Raw genomic sequence first — 24,084 nt, 5'->3', positions numbered from 1 at the left:
GTCTTTGAAAAAATTAATGAAAGGAAAGAAGGGAGAGAAGGAGGGGAATTAGGAAGGAGGGGGATTGGGTGGGGGAAAAGGGCAGTGAGGGAAGTATAGTTATCTTCTTAGAACTGTACCTATGAAATATTCTGTTCTCTTTATAGTAATACAAAATGAAACAAATAAAAACAAGAACCAAAAAAATTGTTGATGTTTTTAGATTTTATGAAGAACACCATGTTTCCTTACCTAGGATTGCCTTTCTAGATAAACAAATGAAGTAAAAGCCAAAGTCTTTTTTTAAATATTTTATTTATTTATTTATTTGAGAGGTAGAGTTACAGACAGAGAAAGGGAGAGGCAGAGAGAAAGGTTCTTCTATCCTCTGGTTCACTCTTCAAATGGCTGCAACATCCGGAGCTGGGCCAGTCCGAAGGCAGGAGCCAGGAGCTTCTTCCAGGTCTTCCACGTGAGTGCAGGGGTCCAAGCACTTGAGTCATCTTCCACTGTTTTCCCAGGCCATAGCAGAGAGCTGGATCAGAAGAGGAACAGCTGAGATTAGAACCAGTGCCCATATAGGATGCCAGTGCCACAGGCAGAGGCTTAACCTACTGTGCCACAGCGCTGGCCCCAGGCCAAAGTCTTTGAAAGGCTTTAAGGCCTTCATCCACATTGCCAAATTCTTCCTCAAAGGACACACCACTGGCACTGTAGAATACTGTTGACTTCACCACATCTCTCCCAGTATTCAGTAATTAATTTTATTCGAAGTTGTGTCTAGGTGGATAAATTTCTAAGAGGAAAAAAGCAGGCTAAGAATTAAGTGGAAGGAAATAATTAAAATGAGTAAAAAATTCTTTGATGGGAAAAAATGAATTTTTTAATTATGAGATTTATTTCTTTGAAAGGAAGAGTTATGGAAGGACAGGGAGAGACAGGGGTTCACTCCCTAAATGGCCTCAATGGCCAGGGTTGGGCCAAAGCCAGGGACCGGGAACTCCATCCAATTCACCCGTGTGGGTAGCAGGTGTGCAAGCACTTGGCACATCTTCTGCTGCTTTCCCAGGCACATTAGCAGGGAGCTGGATCAGAAATGGAGCAGCTGGGACTTGAACTGGCACTCAGGTGGGATGCTGGCCTCGCAGCAGAGGCTTAATCCATTGCACACAATGCCAGTCCCCTCAAAATAAAATTTCATTATTATTCTAAACTGCAATTTTCTGGAGGCTGAACCTTTTCCCATATTCACTGATCTGTTACATTTTCTATTTTATGATATGTCTGCCTTATCTTTCCTACCTAGAATCTAGAAATATAGAAATGTCCCACCACTAATAATGTATGCTAAGTGTTTATTTATTTATGTAATAAAGTAGGGTAGGAGTTTTTTCTTTTATGAAGATTATTTATTTCACAGGCAGAGAGAGGAAGAGAGAGAGAGAGAGAGAGAGAGAGAGAGAGAGAGAGAGAGATCTTCAATCTTTCAATCTGCTGTTCATTCCCCAAATGGCCACAACAGCTGGGACTAACTCAGGCTGAAGCCAGGAACCAGGAACTCCATCTGTCCGGGATCCAAGTACTTGGGTCACCTGCTGCTGCTTTCCCAGTCGCATTAGCAGGAAGCTGAGTCAGAAGTGAAGTAGCTGGGGCTCAAATGGCGTTCGGATATGGGATGCTGGCACCTAAGGCATCGGCTTAACCTGCTGTACCTCAATTCCAGCCCCTAAAACAACAAATATTTGTTCAATTTTCTGTGCTCAACTAGATGAGACAGATATTATCATTCAAGATTTTCTAGATGCAGAAGGCAAGGCACAGAGAAATTAAGTAACTTGCTTGAGGTCACATGGCTCTGCATCTCAGAGTCGGAGCTGAATCTCAGCAGTCTGCAGATCCCAGGTTTTCCACTGCCATGTACGTTGTCTTCTTCCCCTTCCTGCTTTCCTCTCTGCCCTCTTATTCCCTCTCTCTTTTTTCTCCTTTCAGCTAGTAGGTTTGCATGTTATTTGCAAAGATACATTGGTGAATAAAGCACCTGTCTACGTGGATGCACGGGAAAGATGCACGTGTTACTCAAACCAGGAGCAAACAAAGGCATCCCACAGAGGGATTTGGCAAGGCAGTTTCAGGGTGCTGTGACTTTGTTCTTCCTTGCTCAGCTTACATTTTAAAGTGAACTCCATTGGAGAGCTCACACTTTTTTTTTAATTTATTTGACAGAGTTAAACAGTGAGAGAGAGAGAGAGAGAGAGAGAGAGACAGAGAGACAGAGAGAAAGGTCTTCCTTCTGTTGTTTCACCCCTCAAATGGCTGCTACGGCCAACGCTGCTCCAATCCAAAGCCAGGAGCCAGGTGCTTCCTCCTGGTCTCCCATGTGGGTGCAGGGGTTCAAGCATCTGGACCATCTTCCATAGCCTTCCCAGGCCACAGCAGAGAGCTGGACTGGAAGAGGGGCAACCGGGACTAGAACCCGGTGGCCAAATGGGATGCTGGTGCTGCAGGTGGAGGATTAACCAAGTGAGCCACAGTGCTGGCCCCACATTTTTTTTTAACTATTCTGGAACTATTTGCACACAGATACCTATCTTCACACTCTTCAAATTCCAGGAAGTAGTTTTCTTTTATCCTCAGTAAGTTGGGCACAGGGAGCATCAAATAAATGTGAATGGGATCAATGGATTGATGGGGTGGCATCAGACCCTGCAGTTCCTGCTAAATGGCTGCTGGTCATTGTCACGTGCTGCCAGCTCAGACCTGGGCCCACGTGCAGGTAAGACTCAGCGTCTGCCTTGGTGTTTTGAGTCGCCGTCCTCACAGATGAGATTTAATGGATAGCATTGTCATATATACACAGGAACTCAAAAAAAGTTTGCAGGAAAAGTCAGTTAAAAGAGTTTCAGTTTTGGTGCAAAAATTTTTGAAATCCATGCTAAGTTTTCTCATAATACATCTTTTCCTTGAACATTGTGAATACCTCTGATAGGCATGGGTCTCAGGTTCTTTGCAAGGGAGTAACTTTCTAATTCCATCTTTCACAAACCTTTTGAAGTGTGCTCCTATCTGAGCAAGGCCTTAGTAATTAAGGTCAGGTCACCTTCAAAGAAGTCATGCCCGATTTTGTGAGCCTTTCGGTATGTAACCCGGGCGAGGCTGACTGCTGAGAAAAGCTATGATAAGCATCTCAGTTTTCTGAGCTCTGCAAAACTGGCTGGGGGTAAGAAATTGTAAGTCACTGGCAACAGGGCAGCACTTTAGTTTCCCGAAGAAAGCAGGTGCTTCTGGGGCCAGATAGACAAGGAGTCAAAACAAAGTTCTCCCCGTGTGCAGCACTGCCTCTTTTTTTTTTTTTTTTTTTTTTTTTTTTTTTTTTTTTTGACAGGCAGAGTGGACAGTGAGAGAGAGAGACAGAGAGAAAGGTCTTCCTTTGCCGTTGGTTCACCCTCCAATGGCCGCCACGGCCGGTGCGCTGCGGCCGGCGCACCGCACTGATCCGAAGGCAGGAGCCAGGTGCTTCTCCTGGTCTCCCATGGGGTGCAGGGCCCAAGCACTTGGGCCATCCTCCACTGCACTCCCTGGCCATGGCAGAGAGCTGGCCTGGAAGAGGGGCAACTGGGACAGAATCCGGCGCCCCGACTGGGACTAGAACCCGGTGTGCCGGCGCCGCAAGGTGGAGGATTAGCCTAGTGAGCCGCAGCGCCAGCTAGCACTGCCTTCTGAAGCTGGAGGAATTTGCTAAAAAGGCATCGCAGCAATGGACGAGAGCAGGTCAGCTGAATTTAAATGGCAGGGCTGTGTCTTCCAACGTCTGGAAGCCAGGAGTGCCTGAGCATTGCAGCTGCCCTGGCCTGCTGGGCTGACTTCCCTCATTCCCCTCTGCTGTGGCTGGCTTTGGCTGAGGGCTTGGGACGAAGGCTGTCCCTGGTTTGATTCCATCATAGCCAAGATTCTCCACAGGCCGATTCTGGAAAACTTCAACACCCTTCTTCTAGTAACCAGTGTAATGAGTCTATGCCTTCGTGCATCTGCGTGAAGAACCTGTGTGTCTGTGGCATAGAGTTTGTGGCAAGGAAAAAAAAAAACAACTCATAAAAGATATTTGTGTTCGCTGGTGACATTGACTTAACTGTGTCCAGGAAACAACAAGTCTTTAAGGAAGAAGAGACTGTTCCCACTTTCTGGAGGTCACATGTACCACTGAGCACCTCCACCTCCACCTCGGAAACTATCAGTCTCTAAAGGTGCACTTGTTGGGGTCTAAGGTCGGAGACCTGGGTTCCAGGTCCTTGGGCACCAAAGAGGATGATTGGAACCATCCTTTTCTCCACCTCCACCCCTACTGGAGCCCGAGAAAGGATAGACCTTGCCTGTTGAAGGCCTTCAGAGACCCACAGGATTTGGATTAGATTTTATGTGTCGTTTGCAAAGCAGGTCACGGCAGACTTCTTTGTTTTTGTTTCTAGATTCTGAGCACTTCTTACTCATCTTGATATTCACTGTCCAAGGAGATAGCCTGGAAGAAGGCATGTCCTCAATAACTATTTGTTTAGTAAATGAATTCATACAGATAAATAAATAAGTCTTATTTATTTATTTGAAAGGGAGAGCTAGAGAGAGAGCCAGCAAGATCCTCTGTCTGCTGATTCACTCCCCAAACAGGTACAACAGCCAGGTTTGAGCCAGGCAAAGCGAGGAGCCAGGAAATCCATCTAGGTCTCCCCCAGGGGTGGCAGAGGCTCAAGTATTTGAGTCATCTTCCTCTGTCTTCCCAAGGACATTAGGGAGAAGCAGGACTGGAAGTGGAGTAGCTGGAACTCAAACCGGCACTCTGATTTGGGATCCTGGCATCATAAGCTACAGCTCACCTGCTGCAGCCATATCAGCCCCACAAAAGCATTTTAAAATTAAATGGAAATATCTTTGGTAGATTTGCTTATTATAAAACTCTTCATATTCAATGTAAAAAAAAAAAACCCCAACAACTCATAGGTATCTAGAAATTTCTAATAATATTTTATCTCAGAGATAACTGTTAGTAAGTATGATGTATATACTCTCAAGAAGGAAGGAAAGACAGAGAGTGAGAGATAAAGGAGAATAAAGGAAAGTTAGAAAGAAGGAAAGAAAGAAACAAAGTGGTTTGAATTTTTATAACCTCTTTTTCATTGACTATACGATGCAGAGAGCATTTTTTTTCTAAACATTTATTCATTTATTTGAAAGTCAGAGTTACACAGAGAGAGGAGAGGCAGAGAGAGTGGTCTTCCATCCGCCAGCTCACTCCCCAATTGGCCACAATGGCCGGAGCTGTGCCGATCCGAAGCCAGAAACCAGAAGCCTCTTCTGGGTCTCCCACGCAGGTGCAGGGGCCCAAGGACCCGGGCCATCCTCCACTGCTATCCCAGGCCATAGCAGAGAGCTGGATCTGAAGAGGAGCAGCCGGGACCAGAACCGGACCCGTATGGGGTGCCGGTGCTTCAGGCCAGGGAGTTAACCTGCTGCACCACAGTGCCAGCCCCCCAGAGAGCATATTTTTAAGTCAATACAGATGAATCCACATATTTTTGTCTTTTTATTTGAAAGAGTGACAAAGCCAGACAGAGATCTGTCTGTTGGTTCACTCCCCACATGTCTACAACGCCCAGGGAAGGGCCAAGCTGAAGCCGAGAGCCAGGAGCTCTGTCTTAGTCTTGTATGTGGGTGGATGGAGCCCAGTACTTGAGCCATCACCCACTGCCTCCCAGAATGCGCATCGGCAGGAAACTGGTCAGAAGCAGAGGCAGGACTGAAACCCAGGCACTATGGTACAGAATGTGAGTATCCTAAGCAGTACTTTAACCACTATGCAAATACCTGCCCCAGTGTGCATAGTTCTTAAAAGAGAGTCCTTAGTGCCTTGGTAAACCTGTGCATGTGTAAAACTACAGCTGCTATTGTCCAGTTGCAGATTCTTTCCAGTGTCTACCCTGATAATGGCAATATTGACCCTTCTGATTCAAGAACATAGAGTATCTTTCCATTTATTTGTGTCTTCAGTTTCTTCCAGCAACTTCTTGTAGTTTCCTGTGTATAAATCTTTCACTCTTTGGTTAAATTATTTCTAAAATGTTGGGGAGGGATAATATATGGTTAGTGCATTCTCTGTTTATTTTCTGATATCTTGCTGTAGTTCATGAATCTCTTTAAATTTTCTTAAATCCTTTCTGGAGCAACACAGTCTACACAAGAGGATACAACCCACCCATAGATAGGCCTCCTTAGCCCGCCAGGGGCTGTTATGAGGATCAAATGAGACCTGGAAACAAAATCCAATGTGTGCTATAAGGTGGGACACACATAGGAGACACTCCATTCTGATGTTTGTTGGCTGAAAGATTTGGTATGGTTGTATCTTTTTCTTTATTATTAAATGAATATTGATGGTTTCAAACATCTGTGAGTTTTTTGCTCCCTTTTTATTAACAAATCAACATGTAGGTTTTCTCTCTCCAGTCAGTGCATTCCTGCACATCTGACTACTTGAACCAAGGTGGTCATGGGATGACCCTTGTTGACAGTGGTTGCCAAGGTTACAAATGCTTATAGCAGTTATATAAAGTAAGCTTAGGTCTTTTTTTTTAAATATTTATTTATTTATTTATTTGAAAATCAGAGTTACACAGAAAGAGGAGAGGCAGATAAAGAGAGAGAGGTCTTCCATCCTATGGTTCACTCCCCAGTTGGCCGCAGTGGCTGGAGCTGCGCCGATTCAAAGCCAGCAGCCAGGAGCCTCTTCCGGGTCTCCCATGTAGGCACAGGGGCCCAAGGACTTGGGTCATCTTCCACTGCTTTCCCAGGCCACAGCAGAGAGTTGGATTGGAAGTGGAGCAGCTGGGTCTCAAACCGGTGCCCATATGGGATGCTGGTACTTCAGGCCAAGATGTTAACCCTCTGCGCCATAGCACCGGCCTCCAATAAACTTAGGTCTTTTTTTTTTTAAGATTTATTTATTTATTTGAAAGTCAGAGTTACACATAGAGAGGAGAGGCAGAGAGAGAGAGAGAGAGAGAGAGAGAGAGACAGTCTTCAATGGTTTACTTCCCAGATGGCTGCAACGGTCGGAACTGCGCCGATCCGAAGCCAGGAGCCAGGAGTGTTTTCCAGGTCTCCCATGTGGGTGCAGGGACCCAAGGACTTGGGCCATCTTCTACTGCTATCCCAGGCCATAGCAGAGAGCTAGATCAGAAGAGGAGCAGCCGGGACTAGAACCGGTGCCTATATGGGATGCTGGTGCTTCAGGCCAGGGTGTTAACCCGCTGTGCCACAGCACCGGCCCCGAGCTTAGATCTTAATCATGAAATTTAGGGGCTGGTGCTGCGGCACAACTGGTTAAAGCCATGGCCTGCAACACTGGTATCCCATATGGGCGCTGGTTCGAGTCCTGGTTGCTCCACTTCCAATCCAGCTTTCTGCTATGGCCTAGGAAAGCAGTAGAAGATGGCTGAACTCTTTGGGCCCCTGCACCTGTGTGGGAGGCCTGGAAGAAGCTCCTGGCTCCTAGCTTCCGATCAGCTCAGCTCTGGCTGTTGTGGTAATTTGGGGAGTGAACCAGCGGGTGGAAGACCTCTCTCTATTTCTCTGGCTCTACCTCTCTCTGTAACTGTCTTTCAAATAAATAAAATAAATCCTAAAAAAACATGAAATTTAATGCTTCTGATTCATCCCCTTCCTTGTTCTTAAGTACTTCCTCCATCTCCTACTGGTGGCCTTGGGAAATGTTACAACATGCACCTCTCTTCCTATACCCTGTCCCTGTCTGTCCCACGCTCCTCCCCGAGTTCTAGTACTCCATCTGCCACCTGCATGTCCAGGAAAGCTTCACCAGGGTTCTTCTCCTCCCCGAGAGTTCTCCTGCTCCCTCCTCATCTCAAACAAGGGCAGTTTGGTGAGAGTTTCCATGAGAAATCAGTAGACACAATAGCTACAGTCCTGATTTCATTGCTTTGGACTTCTTTACCTAATCTCGGCTAACACCGACAGGACACATTTATCTTCATTTGATAATTTGAAATAGACAGCATCAACATGGTTGAGTTCTCAGAACCCTCAGTTCTCTAGGGATGGAGTCCATGGCTGGTGCCCTCACTTAGAAAAGTGGCATTGACTTTGCAACTCTGCTCAATCCAGATGGTTATGGGGTGAACCTCCAGGTACACTTCCTATTTTATACTGTCTGTGGGTTGCAATTTCTGTCTTCCTCTCCTGGAAGACAACTGAAAGGAAAACCCAAAATCTTTAGGGTAAAGACTCTCAGAGCAGAAGAAGCTACTGTCTTCATTTGTGCTTCTCAGATCCTGACCTCCTTCTCAGGCTGCCTGGTAACGCCTTCCTATCTTGAAATTTCTTTGATTCTTTTAGGGCACATCTTTTAAATAGATTTGATCTGTGTTTCTTTATATTTTATCCAATTAAGAAAATCAGTTTTGACCAGAGGGACTGGTCTTAGTAACCTGACTCAGCATTTTGGAGAACAGGATGGGCATGGGTAAGAGTGTAAGCATGGGGTGCGGGTGGTAGCACAACGGGTTAAGCCCTGAAACCCACATCCCACATCAGAGTGGGTCCACTCCCAGCTCCTTCCCCTCCCCTCCTGCTAATGCACCTGGAAGGCAATAGATGATGGACCAAGTACTTGGGTTCCTAATATTCATGTGGGAGTCCTGGGTGGTGATCTTGGCTCTTGGCTTCAACCTGACTCAGCCCTGGCTATTGTGGGCATTCGGGGAATGCACAAGTGAATGGAAGATTCTCTCTCTCTGTCACTCTGCCTTTCAAGTGAATAAATAAATCTTTAAAAAATAATAATAAAAAAAGTAAGCATGAAGAACCCACGCAGTTTGAACAAAGTCACTGAGCTTTGTAGCTTGTCTGTCTGGCTTCACTTTCCCTGAGGTTGGAAACAATGGACTTTCTTCTCATGGGAAGTAGTAAATTCTGAAATCTGAGACTGTTGTATGTGTGTTGTGGGTTAAATGAATAATTAATGGATATCTTCATTCTGTCATTCCCTGTGTCCTTGAGGTTCAGAATTCTCATCATAGAATAAACTAGAGACAAACAGCTGTTTTAGAGCATTGGTTAATTAAAAACTCCATAGAACTAATTTGAATTGGAAGTGTCAGTATAAATGCTAGAGGTCATTTTTTTTCTCTCTCTCTCTCTTTTTTTTTTTTTTTTTTTTTTTTTTTTTTAATGTGTGGGCCACTGAAGACGCTGGGCATTGCTAGTGCTCAGATTATGTCTCTCTCTCTCTCTCTCTCTCTTTTTTTTTTTAACAGGTAGAGTGGACAGTGAGAGAGAGACAGAGAGAAAGGTCTTCCTTTGCCATTGGTTCACCCTCCAATGGCCGCCGCGGCCAGCGTGCTGCAGCCGGCGCACCACACTGATCCGAAGGCAGGAGCCAGGTTCTTCTTCTGGTCTCCCATGGGGTGCAGGGCCCAAGGACTTGGGCCATCCTCCAGTGCACTCCCGGGCCATAGCAGAGAGCTGGCCTGGAAGAGGAGCAACCGGGACAGAATCCAGCGCCCCGACTGGGACTAGAACCTGGTGTGCCGGTGCCGCTAGGTGGAGGATTAGCCTAGTGAGCCGCGGCGCCGGCCCCAGATTATGTCTTGAAATTCCATTTTTAAAGCTATATGGCTAATACCATCTTGAGGGCAGAAAAGGTCCAAAATCATTCTGGAACTTCTTAAAAAAATTAAAAAAAAAAAAAAAGAGAACTAGATGGCAAGAAACCTCTCAAAGATTAGTAATATCGTGTAAGAAAGACTTGGGAGCCAACTCAAAAGAACTACCATTGGCCAGAGACGGGACAATTTGAGCTTTTTACAGCAAAGCTTGAGCAAAAGGAGTTAGTAGGACTCTGCATTGCACGTGGCTTCCCTTGGCATACGTCCTAGGACCTTGCTCTGCTAGGGAGAGGTGGAGCTCAGGAACTGAGTTTCTGGCCTCAGCTGAATCAATACATGGTTTGAGTTTCTCAGCCTTGCTTAAATCAATACAAAGCTCCCTGCCATTAGCACAGCATCCTGGGAGATACTACCCTATAAAGTTGCTCCTCTGACGACCTGTCCCATAAATGACAAGGTTTTTATTGCACATCATCTTTATTTACTTTTCTTATTTTTTCTATGTTTTGCTTCCTGGGTGGTTTCTGTTTTTTTTTTTTTTTTTTTTTTTAATGAAAAAGGAAAAATGGGTAGGAGTGCTCTAGAGCTTTAATCATTTATTTCACAAATGTGTAATGAAAACCTACTCTAAACTGTATCCTATGCTGGGTACAGGATTACATGAAAAATAAGAACATGATCTGAATCTCAAGCAATTTGCAATCTAGAGCAGATACCTGGTAATAATCCAATGATTAATTACTAATGCTAAGCATTGTTTAGTGCTGTGTTTAGTGCATCAAGTAAACCCATCACTAGAGCTATGAAGGTAGAATACAAGGTGCTATGTAATTATTTAACAGGGGTACCTAGTCTAAGGATGAGAAATATTCTCCAAGGGAAAGATATTGAGCTGATGATCAGGCATTAATTAGAAGTGTAATAGGGTGAGACAAGTCAAACAGAGAAGAGCCTGTGCAAAGGGCCTGAGGTGGAAGGGCGCACTATATGTTCCAAATAGAAGGTATTAAGGGAGGCTGATACAACTGGAGCACTTGTACTGAGAGGGAATATGGTACAAATTAATTGTGGATATAGTATCAGAGACTAAATAAGGTGGGACTTCAGAGACCAGTTAAGAATTTCTATTCTTGCAACTGGTGCTTTGGTGTAGACAGTAAAGCTGCTGCCTGTAGTGCTGGCATCCCATATGAGTGCTGGTTCAAGTCCCGGCTGCTCCAGTTCTTTTTTTTTTAACTTTTATTTAATGAATATAAATTTCCAAAGTACAGCTTATGGATTACAATGGCTTCCCCCCATAACTTCCCTCCCACCTGCAACCCTCCCCTTTCTCTCTCCCTCCCCCCTTCCATTCACATCAAGATTCATTTTCAATTATCTTTATATACAGAAGATCAGTTTAGTATATACTAAGTAAAGATTTCAACAGTTTGCACCCACATAGAAACACAAAGTGAAAAATACTGTTTGAGTACTCGTTATAGCATTAATTCACATTGTACAGTGCATTAAGGACAGAGATCCTACATGAGGAGTAAGTGCACAGTGACTCCTGTTGTTGACTTAACAAATTGACACTCTTGTTTATGGCATCAGCAATCACCCTAGGCTCTTGTCACGAGTTGCCAAGGCTATGGAAGCCTTTTGAATTCATCAACTCTGATCATATTTAGACAAGGTCATAGTCAAAGTGGAAGTTCTCTCCTCCCTTCAGAGAAAGGTACCTCCTTCTTTGGTGACCTGTTCTTTCCACTGGGATCTTATTTGTGGAGATCTTTCATTTAGGTCATTTTTTTTTTTTTTTCCGGAGTGTCTTGGCTTTCCATGCCTGAAATACTCTCATGGGCTTTTCAGCCAGATCCAATTGCCTTAAGGGCTGATTCTGAGGCCAGAGTGCTATTTAGGACATCTGCCATTCTATGAGTCTGCTGTGTATCCCACTTACCATGTTGGATGGTTCTCTCCCTTTCTTATTCTATCGGTTAGTATTTTCAGACACTAGTCTTGTTTATGTGATCCCTTTGGTTCTTAGTCCTATCATTATGATCAATTATGAACTGAAATTGATCACTTGGACTAGTGAGATGGCATTGGTACATGCCACCTTGATGGGATTGAATTGGAGTCCCCTGGTATGTTTCTAACTCTACCGTTTGGGGCAAGTCCGGTTGAGCATGTCCTAAATTGTACATCTCTTCCCTCTCTTATTCCCACTCTAATATTTAACAGGGATCACTTTTCAGTTAAGTTTCAACATTTAAGAATAACTGTGTATTAATTACACAATTCAACAAATAGTATTAAGTAGAACAAACAAAAAAAATACTAGCAGGGATGAAGTATTAAGTTGTTCATCAAGAGTCAGGGCAAGGGCTGATCAAGTCACCGTTTCTCATAGTGTCCATTTCACTTCAACAGGTTTCCTTTTTGTTGTTCAGTCAGTTGTCACCGATCAGGGAGAACATATGATATTTTTTGTCCCTTTGGGACTGGCTTATTTCACTCAGCATAATGTTTTCCAGATTCCTCCATTTTGTTGCAAATGATCGGATTTCATTGTTTTTAACTGTTGTATAGTATTCTGTAGAGTACATATCCCATAATTTCTTTATCCAGTCTACTGTTGATAGCCATTTATGTCAATTCCAGGTTTTAGCTATTGTGAATTGAGCTGCAATAAATATTAAGGTGCAGACAGCTTTTTTGTTTGCCAATTTAATTTCCTTTGGGTAAATTCCAAGGAGTGGGATGGCTGGATTGTATGGTAGGGCTATATACAGGTTTCTGAGGAATCTCCAGACTGACTTCCATAGTGGCTTGACCAGTTTACATTCCCACCAACAGTGGGTTAGTGTCCCTTTTTCCCCACATCCTCGCCAGCATCTGTTGTTGGTAGATTTCTGTATGTGAGCCATTCTAACCGGGGTGAGGTGAAACCTCATTGTGGTTTTGATTTGCATTTCCCTGATTGCTAGTGATCTTGAACATTTTTTCATGTGCCTATTGGCCATTTGGATTTCCTTTTTTGAAAACTGTCTATTGAGGTCCTTGGCCCATCTCTTAAGTGGGTTGTTTGTTTTGTTGTTGTGGAGTTTCTTGATCTCTTTGTAGATTCTGGTTATTAATCCTTTATCTGTAGCATAGTTTGCAAATATTTTTTCCCATTCTGTCGGTTGCCTCTTCACTTTCCTGACTGTTTCTTTTGCAGTACAGAAACTTCTCAGTTTGATGCAATCCCAATAGTTAATTTTGGCTTTGACTGCCTGCACCTCTAGGGTCTTTTCCAGGAAGTCCTTGCCAGTGCCAATATCTTGCAGGGTTTCTCCAATGCTCTCTAATAATTTGATGGTGTCGGGTCATAGATTTAGGTCTTTAATCCATGTTGAATGGATTTTTGTGTAAGGTGAAAGGTAGGGGTTTTGCTTCATGCTTCTGCACATGGAAATCCAGTTTTCCCAGCACCATTTATTGAATAGACTGTCCTTGCTCCAGGAATTAGTTTTAGATCCTTGATCAAATATAAGTTGGCTGTAGATGTTTGGGTTGATTTCTGGTGTTTCTATTCTGTTCCATTGGCCTATCCATCTGTTTCTGTACCAGTACCATGCTGTTTTGATTACAACTGCCCTGTAGTATTCCTGAAATCTGGTATTGTGATGCCTCCGGCTTTGTTTTTTGTTTTACAAGATTGCTTTAGTTGTTCAAGGTCTCCTGCGTCTCCATATGAATTTCAGCATCATTTTTTCTAGATCTGAGAAGAATGTCTTTGGTATCTTGATTGGTATTGCACTGAATCTATAAATTGCTTTTGGGATAATGGACATTTTGATGATGTTGATTTTTCTAATCCATGAGCATGGAAGATTTTCCCATTTTTTTGTATCTTCTTTTATTTCTTTCTTTAAGGTTTTGTAATTCTCATCGTAGAGATCTTTAACGTCCTTGGTTAAGTTTATTCCAAGGTATTTGTTTTTGTAGCTATTGTGAATGGGATTGATCTTAGCAGTTCTTTCTCAGCTGTGGCATTGCCTGTGTATACAAAGGCTGTTGATTTTTGTGCATTGATTTTATATCCTGCTACTTTGCCAAATTCTTCTATGAGTTCCAATAGTCTCTTAGCAGAGTTCTTTGCATCCCCTAAATAAAGAATCATATCATCTGCAAAGAGGGATAGTTTGACTTCTTTCTTCCCAATTTGTGTCCCTTTAATTTCTTTTTCTTGTCTGATGGCTCTGGCTAAAACTTCCAGAACTATGATGAATAGCAGTGGTGAGAGTGGGCATCCCTGTCTGGTGCCAGATCTCAGTGGAAATGCTTCCAACTTTTCCCCATTCAATAGGATGCTGGCCGTGGGTTTTTCATAAATTGCTTTGATTATATTGAGGAATGTTCCTTCTATACCCAATTTGCTTAGAGTTTTCATCATGAAAGTGTGTTGAATTTTATTGAATGCTTTCTCTGCATCTATTGAGAAATCATATGGTTTTTCTTCTACAGTTTGTTAATGTGGTGTATCACATTGATTGATTTGTGAACATTGAACCATCCCTGCATACCAGGGATAAATCCCACTTGGTCTGGGTGGATGATTTTTCTGATGTATTGTATTCTATTGGCGAGAATTTTATTGAGAATTTTTGCGTCTATGTTCATCAAGGATATTGGTCTGTAATTTTCTTTCAATGCTGCATCTTTCTCTGGCTTAGGGATTAAGGTGATGCTGGCTTCATAGAAAGAATTTGGGAGGATTCCCTCTTTTTCGATTGTTCTGAATTGTTTGAGAAGAATTGGAGTTAGTTCTTCTTTAAATGTCTGGTAGAATTCAGCAGTGAATCCATCTGGTCCTGGGCTTTTCTTTGTTGGGAGGGCCTTTATTACTGTTTCAATTTCTGTCTCAGTTATGGGTCTGTTTAGGTTTTCTATGTATTCATGGTTCAATTTAGGTAAGTTGCATGTGTCCAGGAATCTATCCATTTCTGATAGGTTTCCCTGTTTGCTGGCATACAAGTCCTTGTAGTAATTTCTGATGATTCTTTTTATTTCTGTGGTATCTGTTGTTACATTTCCTTTTTCATCTCTGATTTTATTGATCTGGGTCTTTTCTCTTCCTTTTTTAGTTAGTTGGGCCAATGGGGTGTCAATTTTGTTTATTTTTTCAAAAAACCAGCTCTTTGCTTGGCTGTTTTTTTGTAATGTTTTTTTGGATTCAATCCTGTTGATTTCTTCTCTGATTTTAATTATTTCTCTTCTCCTACTAGATTTGGGTCTGGTTTGCTGCAGTTTTTCTAGATCCTTGAGATGAATTGAAAGCTCATTTATTTGGTGCCTTTCCAGTTTCTTGATGTAGGCACCCATTGCTATAAACTTCCCTCTCAACACTGCTTTTGCCATATCCCATAAGTTTTGATATGCTGTGTTATTATCCTCATTTACTTTCAGAAAGTTTTTGATTTCTCTTTTGATTTCTTCTATGACCCATTGTTCATTCAGGAGTATGTTGTTCAGTCTCCATGTGTTTGTATACTCTCTAGGGATTCCTGAGTTGCTAATTTCCACCTTCATTCCACTGTGGTCTGAGAAGCTGCATGGTATGATTCTAATTATTTTGAATTTGCTGAGACTTGCTTTATGGCCTAGTATGTGATCAATCCTAGAGAAGGTTCCATGCACTGCTGAGAAGAATGTAAAATCTTTAAATGTAGGATTGCAAGTTCTGTAGATATCTGATAGATCCATTTGGGTGATAGTGTCGATTAAATCTGCTATTTCCTTGTTGATCTTCTGTCCAGTTGATCTGTCTATTTATGAGAGGGGAGTATTGAAGTCCCCCAGTACTATTGTATTGGAATCTAAGTCTCCCTTTAAGTCCCTTAACATATCTTTTAAATAAACTGGTGCCCTGTAATTAGGTGCACATACATTTATAATAGTTACATCTTCCTGTTGAATTGAACCCTTAATCATTATATAGGGTCCCTCTTTGTCTCTCTTAACAGTTTTTGTGTTAAAGTTTATTTTGTCTGATATCAATATGGCCACACCTGCTATTTTTCTTTCTTTCTCTCTTTTTTTTTTGACAGGCAGAGTGGACAGTGAGAGAGAGACAGAGAGAAAGGTCTTCCTTTGCCGTTGGTTCACCCTCCAATGGCTGCTGCGGCCGGTGCGCTGCGGCCAGTGCACCACACTGATCCAATGGCAGGAGTCAGGTGCTTCTCTTGGTCTCCCATGGGGTGCAGGGCCCAAGGACTTGGGCCATCCTCCACTGCACTCCCTAGCCATAGCAGAGAGCTGGCCTGGAAGAGGGGCAACCGGGACAGAATCTGGTGCTCCGACCGGGACTAGAACCCGGTGTGCCGGCACCGCAAGGCGGAGGATTAGCCTAGTGAGCCGCAGCACCGGCCAACACCTGCTTTTTTTTTTTTTTTTTCATTTCTGTTGGCATGGGATATCTTTTTCCAACCTTTCACTTTCAGTCTGCATGCATCTTTGTTGGAATGATGTGTTTCTTATAGGCAGCAAATAGTTGGGTTTTGTTCCTTAATCCATTCTGGCTGCTCCACTTCTGATCTAGCTCCCTGCCAATGCACCCAGAAAAGCAGCAGAAAATGGTTCAGGTGCCTCTCTCTCTGCCTCTGCCTCTGCCTCTCTGTAACTCTGCCTTTAAATAAATAAGTCTAAAAAAAAAAAAAAAAGAATTCCTGTTCTTGAGGCCAGCATTGTGACACAGCTGGTTAGGCTGCTACCTGCGATACCAGCATTGCATTTGAGCACTGGTTCAAGTCCCAGCTGCTCCTTGCTAACACACAAAGGAAAGCAACAGAAGATGGCACAAGCACTTGGGCCATTGTACCCACGTGGGAGACCCGGATGAAGCTTCTGGCTCCTGGATTCAGCACCACTTAGCTCTTGCTGAGGTGGCCATCTGGGGGAGTGAACAAGCCGATGGAAAACCTGTTTCTGTATCTGTCTCTGTCTCTGTAAATCTGCCTTTCAAATATTTAATAAATAATCTTAGAGATTTATTTTATGTATTTGAAAGAGTTACAGAGAGGAGAAAGAGAGACAAAAGGTCTTTGCATGCTCCTCTAAGGTCCTACGCCAGGGCACCTTTTTCATTTGATGGTCAATAGAGCCCCCTACTGGACAAAACAAGATAAACTGCATAAATACCAACAATGCTCTGTGACATTCCCACCAACTGCACTGGGCTAAATACAAAAATGCTTGTGATTTATAGCACATTGACTTTCACTTCTTGAAGCTGTGATTACACTGAATTCTGAACCTGTCATTATGATTTGGTGAATTAGTTGAAATCCTTTTTGTTTCCCACAAAGTCCACCATATCTTCAAATAGCATTTATAGGGAGCTTCACTTTTTCTAGTCAATTCACAAATAAACAGATAAGTTCTAGACATTTTGGACCCCAAAGGGACATGAGTTGTATGTACTTGATAAAATAAACCAATGAGGACAGTTTTGAAAGTTTCATTCATTAGTAAAAGTGAAGCATGGTTCTGTACGTTAGATTTATTTGTTTACTGAGATATATATATATATATATATATATATATATATATATGCATTTCAGAAGTAAATAAGGTAACAAAGGTTAATGAAGAGAATACACCTGACAAGCCAGGTGGGCATCTCTGCAAGGAACTGAGATCCCATCCTGCATTCAGACTGGAGTTGTTACAGGCATGAGTTCGCCGTTCATCCTCCCATCTTGCTCTTCTTCTTGGACATTGCTGGGCAGAGGGCTTTTGGGTGTGGAATACATTAAGTTCCTCCAGGGACTTAAATCAGCACAGTGTTATTGGATTAGAAGAACCACACACACACACACACACACAACCCAACACAGGGCAGGGTCCCGGGACACAGCTGTCCCACAGGGGAGGGCTATGACCCCAACAAGCTTAAGAGATATGGGCAAGACTTTTGATGTGCTAATGGTGGTCTGTTCCAGGGTGTATTTCTGCACTTCTTCCCTCATTCAACCACACATAATTCCCATTTTTGTTCTTCAGCCCCTTTCACACATGGGCCAATATCTAACTTCCAACCTAACATCCAGTCCACAGAAGTAATCAGGTGGGGAGTAGCATGGGTGAAGTTTCTTTGAGCCAGCATTTGGTCATATGGGCATAGAGCTAATTATGAGTATTCTTCTCTTGCTGTCTGTCTGTGGCATTTGGACGTGGCCTAGGAAGACTGTTCTGCATGTTCCGGAGGACTGGTCACTTCATCCAATGGGAGAGGCTGAAAGCCCTGCCTTATGATGATCATCTGGTGCTAGATGCTTTGTATTTGCCGCTCTAGTTCTGTCCTAGCTGGCTCTGCCAAAAGATGTTACAGCAGATGGCTGGATCAGAGGTCTTTGTGTGAGAAAAGAATTCTAGACACAAGATGGAGAGTAGCAGCAAGGCAGCGAAGCTATGGAATACACCTGGTCAGGAAAGAACTGGGAGTCTAAGTTAGATTTAGTGGTGGATGTAAGAAGACCATCTTCTTCAACAGTAAAGTGCTAACCAATAACGGGTGACCAGTTAATGTGTTTGTAACCCTCGCGGAAACTCTGTGTCAGCAAATGTACTTGGTTAAGAAGATCAATGAGCTTTGAGAATTCTTTTTATTCACTTACAAAGGGTGTTTTTTGAAGGTTAAGCATGGCACTATATGTGAAGGGGTAGAAATCATACATGATTAAGTAATTTTGCAACTATTTTGTGCACAACCAAAAATGCACCAATCTCTTTCCCAGAAGTTGGCTTTCTATGCCTTAAATGTTGTCTTTTATTTTCAGTGGGAATTGTGGTTTTGAAGATTTCACCATTTGGGGCGCTGTGGCATAATGGTTAAAGCTGCAGCTTGCAATGCTGGCATCCCATATGGGCGTTAGCTCCAGTCTGGGTTGCTCCTCTTACAATCCAGCTCCCTGTTGATGGCCTGGGAAAGCATTGGAAGATAGCCCAAGTGCTCCTAGCTTCAGACTGCCCCAGCTCCAGACATTGTGGCCATTTGGGTAATTAGCCAGCAGATGGAAGACCTCTCTCTCTCTCCTTCTCTCTATAACTTTGCCTTCCAAATAAATAAATAAATATTTAAAAAAGATTTCACCACTTGGGATTGTAATCATTTGAAATTACAATTTTCAGGTTTTTATTCTTAGGAATTTTAACATTTTGGAGTATGGCACTTGGGATTGTGTATTTTTGGATTTAAAACTGATACTACCTTGCTATATATTGTGATGGAATCCATCTTATTCTGCTTATAGATTAGACCTGTTCCCTTTTAGGGAGTGTTTCCTGGCTGTTCAATAATACTCCTATCAGAGAACAATCCAACATGTGAAGCGGGATACCCAACAGACTCATAGAATGGCAGATGTCCTAAATAGCACTCTGGCCTCAGAATCAGCCCTTAAGGCATTTGGATCTGGCTAAAAAGCCCATGACAGCATTTAAGGCATGGAAAGCCAAGACATTGTGGCAAAAAAAAAAAAAATGACCTAAATGAAAGATCTCTGTGAATGAGATCCCAGTGAAAAGAAAGGGCCATCAAAGAAGGAGGTACCTTTCTCTGAAAGGAGGGGAGAACTTCCACTTTGACTATGGCCTTGTCTAAATATGATCGGAGTTGGCGAACTCAAGAGGCTTCCATAGCCTTGGCAGCTCATGACAAGAGCCTCAGGTGATTACTAATGTCATAAATAAGAGTGTCAACTGTTAAATCAACAACAGGAGTCACTGTGCACTTCCTCCCCATGTAGGATCTCTGTCCTTAATGTGTTGTACTATGTGAATTAACGGTATAACTAGTACTTAAACAGTACTTTATACTTTGTGTGTCTGTGTGGGTGTAAACTGTTGAAATCTTTACTTAATATATACTAAATTGATCTTCTGTATATAAAGAGAATTGAAAATGAATCTTGATGAAGAATGGGATGGGAGAGGGAGTGGGAGATGGGATGGTTGTGGGTGGGAGGGTGGTTATGGGGGGGAAAAGCTGCTATAATCCAAAAGTTGTACTTAGAAAATTTATATTTATTAAATAAAAGTTAAAAAAATAATACTCCTATCAATACAATTAACTCTAGTGTACAGTGTTTTCTAGTTTTCCATTCCTGAAATGCCTACTCATTTATGGGAGTTGTGTGGCAACCCCCAAAGAACTCTGGTAATAGGATCTGGAAACCCAGGGTCTAACTGGCCAGCCCCTAAGTGATGGTCTCTTTCCTCCTCCTCCTTGTTTCAACCAACAGGTGTGAAAATAGGGAAAGAGAAAATGGTAAGAGGCAATCAACCACATTTCATTGTCCCAATTGCAAAGGCGGCTCTGTGAATTAAGGTACATTTAGCACCTGGCATTATCCTTCAACCCAGGAAAAGGTCTCCTGAAATTAGACTCCCTGGAAGATTTGTTGGTGTGAAAAAACATCAGGTCCAGGCCCAGAGTGATGTAATCGTGCTCTTGGGTGTAACTTGGTTGCCTACTCTCGCTCTGTAACTCACTCCTCTATTTATAGATATCTGTGCCATTTCCAAGGCTTTGAAGTATGTTTTCTTGCCTTTTTTTTTTTCTTAGAGATTGGAGTCACTTGGCTCCCATTAGATCTATAACATCAATGACAGCTGTGTTGTGTATACAGCTCTCATAGCAACCAAGTGCAGTTGCCCGCTGGTGAGCGCTGGCTCTGGTTTCTCCCTTGACTATTTAATAAATGGTCCTTACGGATAAAGGAGGTAGGAATGTAAGAGGGAGGCCCAAAGGGGTGATTGAGCTGGGGACACGACTATGATCGGGCCTTGGGAATGTCCCCACGGGGAGTTGGTAGGTAATGCCATCTATAACAGGTGGGTCTGAAGGGTTGGGACCCAGTGCGGGGTACCTGCCAGTGTGTCAGCAAATTCAGACTTCCACTGGGTGCAGACTGGGCCTGGGAACCAGTGAGGGGAGTGTGCCCATAGTGAGGCGAGGGCTGACCCCTGGCCTTTGGGTGCACACGGGAAAGGCCACTGCCCTTTGTTTTTGTCATAGTGAGGAACAAAGAACCGTGGTGAGATGTGGGGGAGATGTTTTTCCAAAGCAGTATGATGAAGTCAGAGACATACAATTTCTGTTGTTGGAAAACTGATGGAATTGTTGTTTTCAAACACCATATGAACTCTTCTGTGGATAGTAATTTTTAAAATTTTATACATTTTATCTTATACACTTATGCATAAATATGGCTCAATAGTGTTGTTAAAATAAAATTTGTATAAAATGATACATATAGATTTTTCTTTTTAAATTTATTTTTATTAATATAAAGAAAAAATTTAATGTGGTTCAGTAGATACAACTCTAATAACAAAATGATTCTTCTGCTCCCTCCCTTCCCATTCCTTTCTGTCTTTTTGAAAAAATGCCATAATATTTTTAATTTACTTTATAGTCAACGGCATAATGCTCCATTAAATAAGGACTTCAACAAGCAAAAAGTAGAAAGACTACTGTTCAACAGGGGTATAGATCCTTTCCTTCCTTCAACCAGCCATTGCAGGCACAGGGTACCTCCCCCGTGGCTGGTAAGACACCATGATGGCCAGAGCAAGCCCACGCCATCCTGAGCACATGGCACGTGGCCAAGTCCACTAAGAGGGAGAAAATGAGCCAGCATTTGCAGAATTGCTTGTTGTGTAGGAAGTGTGCATTGTTAACTGGAGTGTTTTTTTTAAATCTTTTAATCTTTTTTTAAAAAATGTGTCACATGAAATGAATGCATTTTTGCTGTCTCCTGGTGCCTTTTTTTATTTTTTTATTTTTTATTTTTTTTGACAGGCAGAGTTAGTGAGAGAGAGAGAGACAGAGAGAAAGGTCTTCCTTTTTCCATTGACTCACCCCCCAAGTGGCCGCTACGGCCAGTGCGTTGCGGCTGGCGTGCCTCGCTGATCCGAAGCCAGGAGCCAGGTGCTTCTCCTGGTCTCCCATGCGGGTGCAGGGCCCAAGCACTTGGGCCATCCTCCACTGCACTCCCGGGCCACAGCAGAGAGCTGGACAGGAAGAGGGGAAACCGGGACAGAATCTGGCACCCCAACCCGGACTAGAACCTGGGGTGCCGGCGCCGCAGGCGGAGGATTAGCCTAGTGAGCTGCGGTGCTGGCCTATGTTTGTGCCTTTTGAGTAGTGGTTTCGCTGATGGTCCCCTGGACACAGGTGCTAAGGGAGTGAGAGGACTAAGGCTGGCCTGGTTGGCTTGGCCCGAAGCTCTGGGGAGTTTTAAACGTTGTATGCTCAAAGGGACAAACACACTGGCTCACTTCCCAAAACCAAAGAGCACAGAGTGGATTTTCTAGCTGCGGCACAGCTCGTATTTTCCCTAGAAAATTTTCAGTGTGCCACGTCGCTGCACCGTGAATCCTGGCACATGGGTGACCGTCACAGTGCCGTGCCCGGGGACCTGCCCCAGGTTTGCATCACTGAAGCTTTCCCTAACCGACCAGCAGCAGGGGAAAGAGAGGCCAAGGCCTGTGCAGGGTGCCAGACAGACAGACTGCAAACCATGTCTAGCAGTGATTTTCTTTTTTGCCTATAAGTGGGTTCCACACAAGTGGTTTCATTCAGTGCTGAAAAAACACAACTTTTGAAAAAGAGAGTTTGATCATCAGTCTGCTTCAGGAACAAGCTGAGTTACACAAAGTTACATGGACTTCCTGAAAGTCTCTAGAAGCCAGTGTGTGTTGTATGAAGACTTTTCTCAACCTCATTGACCTTGGGACTCTGTACTTAATTCATTCCTCCCTCCCTTCTTTCTTTTCCTCCTTCCACCCCTCCTTCCCTTTATTCTTTAAATTAAATTAATTAACTCTTTATTTAAATTTCATTTGAAAGGCAGAGAGACAAAGCAAGAGAGAGAGGCAGATAGAAGGAGATCTTCCACTTGCTGGTTCACTCTTCCCAACCAGGAGCCCAGAACTCGATCCAGGTCTCCCATGTGGGTGGCAGGGACCAGAGCCATCGTCTGTTGCCTCCCAGAGTTTGCATCAGCAAGAAGCTGTACTGGAAGCAGAGGAGTTAGAAATCAAACCAGGCACACTGACATGGGACGGGAGCGTCCCTAAACCACTGTTCCAAACACCTGCCCTTTGCTCTAATTTCTAAAGTGTCCCAGAATGTGTCCCACATACCACATTTCCCAGTTGGGGAACTCCTGTTCCGGGGGGAAAGATTTTACTTCATGCCCCCAGTGTCAGCATCATTGCTGACAATAGATATCTGGGGAGATAAAACTTGTAATAGTGGGGGGATAAACTTTAAAAAAAAAGATTTATTAATCTGCAAGGCAATGTGACGGAGACAGAGAGAGATCTTTTATCAGCCATTCGCTCTCCAGATGGCTGTAACAGCCAGGTCTGGGCAAAGCAGCAGCCAGGAACTGGGAACTCCATCCGGGTTTCTCAAGTGGGTGGCAAGGACCCAAGCATGTGGGCCATCCTCTGCTGTCTACAGAAGCACGGTAGCAAGGGGCTGGATTGGAAGCGGAGCAATGGGGAATGGAAGCAGCACTGGGAATGGGATACGGTTGTCCCAAGCTGCAGCTTGGGACACCGTATGGCTTGGGACACGGCTGGCCTTGAGGACAGTTTAAAGTGCCTACTGCGGCATAATTTCAATTGTTCCCAAGAATCCCCTTAGAATATCTTCCATCCTACAAATTAGGCACAAGACTGGCCCCAGTGGAGCCGCCAGAGCACTCATGATTGACGCAGTCCACTCAGCTGCTCCGGGAGGCCACAGCGCTCCAACCCACGGCAACTGTTGCCAACGGATTCTGTGGGATGGCAGCTCCTGGGGAGGAGGAAGTGTCCAGCCACTGGCGGATCTGACCTCAGCATGTCCAGCCCTGCCTACTCCTCCAGGTGTCAAATCAGGAATCTTGGATGGGCTGGACACAGGGAGCCAAGCCACACGTGGGAGCCTGCCAGCTCCCCACAGGTGACAGAGGCAGCCTTGCCTGTCCCCTCCCATACCCTCTCCGCCCCAACCCACACGCCCAGGCTTCCTTTGTGTGCCCTTGCTCATCTTAAGGAATTTCTGTTCAAAACCCCCCAGGCAGAGGGCCTGGCTGCCCCCAGACTGTACTTGCTCTACATCTGCTTGGGGCAGCGCCCGGGAAGGGTGCTGTCTTTGCACATGGCAACAGCCACCTTAAGCTAATAGGGCCACGGGTCCTTTGCAGCTTTGCCCAAACTCTTCTCCTCAGTTCCCTGGGAAGAGCAGTGCTAACAGGAGGTCTGGGGCCTGGCCCTTGACTTAGCTGAAAGAAACCAGGCGCTTATTCTCCTTGGTCTTTCATCATACTAGCGATGTCATGGTATACATTGACGTTTTGAAATCCACGGAGCCACCTGGGGAACTCAGCGATGGGCGAGACAGCAGGAG

At 43.8% G+C, this 24,084-nt stretch overlaps 1 protein-coding gene across 1 annotated transcript in view; it reads right to left on the bottom strand.

Annotated features, from left to right (window-relative positions):
• Positions 1–277: 277 nt before the first annotated feature.
• The window catches only part of RNF150 (ring finger protein 150), a 341,932-nt gene continuing 318,125 nt past the window's right edge, over positions 278–24,084 (bottom strand). The window contains exon 7 of the mRNA XM_089302457.1: positions 278–514. Within this exon, the coding sequence (XP_089158583.1) occupies positions 321–514 (194 nt within the window). The 3' untranslated portion in view covers positions 278–320. The remainder of the gene's footprint in view (positions 515–24,084) is intronic.

This window comes from Oryctolagus cuniculus, chromosome 8 (genome assembly GCF_051225735.1).
Source record: "Oryctolagus cuniculus isolate XC-2025 breed Fujian yellow rabbit chromosome 8, ASM5122573v1, whole genome shotgun sequence".
NCBI lineage: Eukaryota > Metazoa > Chordata > Mammalia > Lagomorpha > Leporidae > Oryctolagus > Oryctolagus cuniculus.
This window is presented reverse-complemented; position numbering and strand designations above follow the sequence as displayed.